At 38.0% G+C, this 4,872-nt stretch overlaps 1 protein-coding gene across 1 annotated transcript; it reads right to left on the bottom strand.

Moving 5' to 3' along the window:
* Positions 1 to 1,273: 1,273 nt before the first annotated feature.
* On the bottom strand, positions 1,274 to 2,847 carry LOC124875378 (stonustoxin subunit beta-like). Its single transcript, XM_047377510.1, has 4 exons — positions 2,817 to 2,847; positions 1,899 to 1,961; positions 1,681 to 1,820; positions 1,274 to 1,594 (listed from the first exon to the last, which is right to left on the bottom strand). Exons 1-4 carry the CDS (start codon positions 2,845 to 2,847, stop codon positions 1,274 to 1,276), a joined length of 555 nt encoding a protein of 184 aa, XP_047233466.1.
* Between the last annotated feature and the right edge of the window lie 2,025 nt (positions 2,848 to 4,872).

Below are 4,872 nucleotides of genomic sequence, written 5' to 3'. Positions count from 1 at the left end.
TGCGTTTTCCGCTAGTATTTAAAACAAACACTGAAGAATGCCCCTCTGTTTTTTTAATTCGTTGATTCTAGATTCGCCCCCTAATGACGAAATCCTATCAGGGCGCATAGTTACGCCCCTTGGCCACACCCCCTGAGACACCTCAGCAACAGCGCAGACGTGTTAATTCAATAAACAGGGGATGGGAATTGTCAGAGGCAATGCTCGAGATTTATGGCCAGGAAAAGAGCACAGTCCTCTTAATTACTTTGACTACAGTTGGTGTGAAGACTGTCTGAGACAATACGCAAGAAACAGCTGCGGATGTCTGCCTTAATTCAATAAACAGTGGATGTGTATTGACTGAGACAATGGTCGAGACTTTGGGCCAGGAAAAGAGCACGGTCAGTGTGAAAACTTTGTCTGAGACAATACACAAGAAACAGCTGTGGATGTCTGCCTTAATTCAATAAACAGTGATATGTCTGAGGACTTTATAACCTTTATTTTTTATTTTTTCAGTTTCTTGTGACGTTTTGCATAGACATACGGGATACAACCTCTGGCTCCCACGTGGGATGAGGAGAAAACTGTTTTCTCTAAATCCTCAATAACTATTGCTCTAAGATGAAAAAAGAAAAGCTTAAGGTAACTAAAATTATCATCCATTTTACCAAATGGAGTGTCTCATGATTCCAAACAAAGTATTTTAGCTGTAGAATCCATTTCTAATTTGGAAACAGCATACTGAGAACTCATAAAATTTGAGATAATTCCATGTTTGGCTTACTTTTTAACTTTTCTTTTTTTCAGGTCATATGTTTGTTTCTCTGTTTTTAGATCATCTCTACAAGTTGTTGGTGCAAATTTGATTACTCAAACATTTGAGCAGAAGAAGAAAGGTTCTGTATATACTTTTTTGTCTCCTTGTTTTTTAGATGTAAAAACATCCATCTAAATAACCCCTGTGTTAAAACAAAATGAATTTACAATTCTGTCAGGTTCTCTTTTTATCAGAATTTTGTGTGATGTGCCTGCATTAACCTGAGTGACCTTTTAAAGTGGATAAACTACATGTTTTGTTTTTAGATGTAAAAAACATCTAAAAACATACAATTAGAAAGATTTGCTTCCTTGTAATGACAACATCCGGCTAATGACAACATCCGGTTAATGACGATATCAGGTTAATGATGATATCCGGTTACGTCACCGGAAGGCCCACCACCTGAACTCCCGCCCACCTGTCAACATTTTCACACCTCGTTTGATTGAAGGATGTACATTTAGTCTCTTACAACAGCCTGACCTCCTTCTCTGCACCCTCACTGGGTAGAATATAAAGGTTTATGATCCTTGCAGGCTGGTCGATGAACATGCCGATTGTGGGGCAAAATGGGACCTCACTGATGTCTTCATGGTTGCAGTTGAACCATATCTGGTAACAACTTCCTGACCAGCACATACCCCAGGACTGCTCATTTTCTCCAAGACCGCTCAGCCCAGAATATGCTCTCCTTGCTGCTTTGTCGTACGTGGCTCCAACGGCCACCCAACCCGTGTACTCAACCTCCCAGTAAGCCCTTCGGTTCCATATGCTCTCTTTGCACAACACCTTAATGAAAGTAAAATAAAATAAAAATTCATGTTAAAAAGTGTCTTTTCCAACTTTAGATGTATTTTTTTACTTTTACAACTTACCTGTGGGGAATATTCATATCTCTCTGGTTCATCCAGCACAGGACAAACCTCTTTGGTTCTGCGACAAACCTTAGTACCACCATCAGAAATCCACAACATCTTATTTGATGTTTTGTTATCCAAAGTCAGATTAATCCAATCTGGTGAAGGAAAGAAAAGTTGCAGAATTGTTTGTATAAACTTGCAGCTAATAATGTTGAATTTAGAAATGCTCTTACACTTCATCAGCTCAGCTCGGTTTCTTGGCTCTGAAATATCTGGCAAATAAATAGAGGGTCCATCTGCACGAAAAAACAAACAAACAAAAAAAAAAAAAACAAGGTGAGATAACACCAATAATATAAAGAACATTTCAACATTTCATGATGAGGATAAGGTCCATGTACTTTTGCGTTATTCATTATTTTATTTTTGGTAGTGAAATTAAATGATGGAAAAGGTGTCAGTTTCATTTTCTGATTTGTATGAATTAAAGAAAACACAGAGATGGCTTTATTTTGCTTTTAAAAATAGGTGTATGGTTCGTTCTTTGGTTTTTCCATTTCAAAATAATACGCAAAAAAACCGAATAATGAGGCGTTTATTTGTTTTAAAATGAAATTAAAAAACAAGAACTCCAAAAAAATAAAAAAGTGTTTTCCTAATTTTAATGGTTAAAAGAAAGACATGTTTTATATTTTGTTAATTCACCATTTGGGACCTTTTGGCAGAGCTGGGTACTGGTAATGGCTGCAGTAGAACCCTGCATTATTTGCAGAACTTAGGTGAAATCCTGTTCACCTGAAATAAGTGGTCACACAGCACCAATGTTACACCATGTTACACCATAGGCGCACTATATGCATTCTACCATATAGTGTTTCTGCAGAGTTCTTTAGGTTTAGGTATGAGTCCTGTGAGGTTAGGGTTAGTGGACAGCAGACTGGTGAGGAGAATCTGCTGAGCCAAGCACACAGCCCATGTGAAGCAACAGTGCCTCCTGGAGTCAATATAAAGATAGAAGAGGGATAGATTATTTCCTGGGAACAGAGTTTCCTATGAGTTCTTTAACCAATGCAGGGTTGGAGGGCAGCTATTGCCACCTACCTTGTAGCGTTGTGCATGCGCACACTGATGATACGTCACAGGTCGCTTACCTGAAAGCCCTCTCGTCGAGATGTCCTTCATCAATCATTTCAGGTGCAGTGTGACCTGTGCGGTTGGTTGGCCCATTTCTACTGAGCCAGATATAAAAATAATTGTCACATAACTTATTCATGAACACAGTATTTGCAGGGATAACCTGTATTTGTAGATGTCTGTTTAATTTAGATAAGTTAGATATTCCGATGATTCATACAAATCAGAAAACCCACCACTGAAACCCTTTCCAGAATTTGATTTCACTGCCAAAAATAGAATAATGAATGAACGCTTTCGATTCTGATGGTATTACCTTCATTTGTTGTTTTATTCTATTTGGATTTTGTTAATTTTCCTGTGAAAAGCAAAGAGCAAAAAGGGAAAATGATATTGCTGTTTGAGAGATAAGACCGCTGGGCTAAACAAAATCTTGAAACATGAACACAGCATGTGTCTGACAATCTCTGATCTTCTGAAAAGCTTGCAGCAACATCTTGTAGCAGCATTTTTGCACCTTTAGGTTATACCTGGTTTGCTGTTGTCAGGGTGGATGGATATAGAACTAGGTTTTCTCTGCATCTAAAGCTCAATGTGCCAATAATCAACATCCAGACTAACTAATTCATCCAGAGAAACAGCGTAAATTGTCTTCTGCTTTAGTTTAGATCCTCAGGAAAGCTGATGGAGGGGCTTTAGAAGAGTCTCAAAGAGGTGTTGGGTTAATGGAATGAGGGTTCACCCTAGGACGGTGTTAGATGGAGTGCTTGTTACATGCCTCACTTGACATGCAGAGGAAGACTAATGTTCACATCTGACCTCAATGAAACATAAGGAGTCTGTTGAAAATTACAAGAAGATGGTTTCACAACTTCACAGGAGGCAAGAGGAAGAAACTTGTTTGATCAATGTTCTCACCAGCTATTGGTTCTGTACAGAAGGTAAGACTGTGTGAACAGAGACAAACTGGAGAAGAATATTTATGTGGGAAAAGATTTTAGTAGCCTGGATTCTACTGACAACTTATACCTCAGTACCATGCATGCAGTCCTATGAAAACGTTTTCACCTCTTTAAGATTCTTATGTTCTTGCCTTTTAGCCACACCTTCATGTCTCAGATCTTTAAACACATTTTTATGTCACACAAAGATAACTTGGTATGTTTAAGTCCATGCTGCAGCATGTTGAGCCATTTAAGTCCAGTTCACTCCAGAATCCTTTTTTTTTGTTTGAGCCAGTCAAAGGTGGACCTGATGGTCTGCTTTGGATCTTTGTCTGCTGCATAATAAGTCTGCTTGAGCTTAAGGTCATGAACTGATGGCCCTATAAAGCAGCCCCAAACATCAGGCTATGCCTCCATAATGTTTGACTTTTGGTTTGATGTTATTTTTCCAAAAAGCTCTGTTAGATTTATGCCAGACATCATGGGATGCACACCTTCCAAAAAGGTCCCACATTTCTCCTGTAAGTCTATGAAATATTTCCCACAGTCCTTGGGATAATCACGATGTTTTCTGGCAAATGTGAGCCCTGGAACTCTCCCAATGGAGGCCATTTTTGCTCTGTCTACTTCTAAATTATGAACTGTGACCTTAACTGGCACCAGTAATGCCTGCAGTAAGCTTAAGATGTTTTTTGGATTTTATTGACCTCCTGGATGAGTCGATGTATTCGAGAGATCTCTGAGATGTGTTACTTTTTGTGATCTTTTAGCCTACTTCCTGTTGTCAGGCATGTTTCATTTCAGTGATTTTCATTTATTCTACAAATCTAACAGTAATCCAGCCTGGGTGTGGCTAAACTGAACTCAACTTTACAAAACAATTTGTTTAATCACTTTTTAGAGAGTTGGTTTAGATTCACCTTAGTGAATAATATCATTTTCTCAGGTTATATTATTATTAGTATTATTATTAAAATGAATATTATTAACAGTAGTAGTATTAGAAGTAGTATTAGCAATAATTTGAAGATCTGAAAAAAATTGGGATGTCATAATTTGTGTTCATTAATGCTAAAGTAGACCGAAACAGTCAGTAAGATGAATAAAAACTAAAATGAAAAGACAAAAG

The sequence above is a fragment of the Girardinichthys multiradiatus genome, chromosome 10 (genome assembly GCF_021462225.1).
Source record: "Girardinichthys multiradiatus isolate DD_20200921_A chromosome 10, DD_fGirMul_XY1, whole genome shotgun sequence".
NCBI classification, from domain to species: domain Eukaryota; kingdom Metazoa; phylum Chordata; class Actinopteri; order Cyprinodontiformes; family Goodeidae; genus Girardinichthys; species Girardinichthys multiradiatus.
This window is presented reverse-complemented; position numbering and strand designations above follow the sequence as displayed.

Excerpts from the sequence above, each read along its gene's own strand:
- LOC124875378 (XM_047377510.1), bottom strand. The coding sequence starts at position 2,847 with ATGAAGGACATCTCGACGAGAGGGCTTTCAG. Across the intron at positions 1,962-2,816 it reads CTCGACGAGAGGGCTTTCAG|ATGGACCCTCTATTTATTTG; the intron begins GTAAGCGACCTG and ends TTTTTCGTGCAG. Across the intron at positions 1,595-1,680 it reads GATATGAATATTCCCCACAG|GTGTTGTGCAAAGAGAGCAT; the intron begins GTAAGTTGTAAA and ends ACTTTCATTAAG.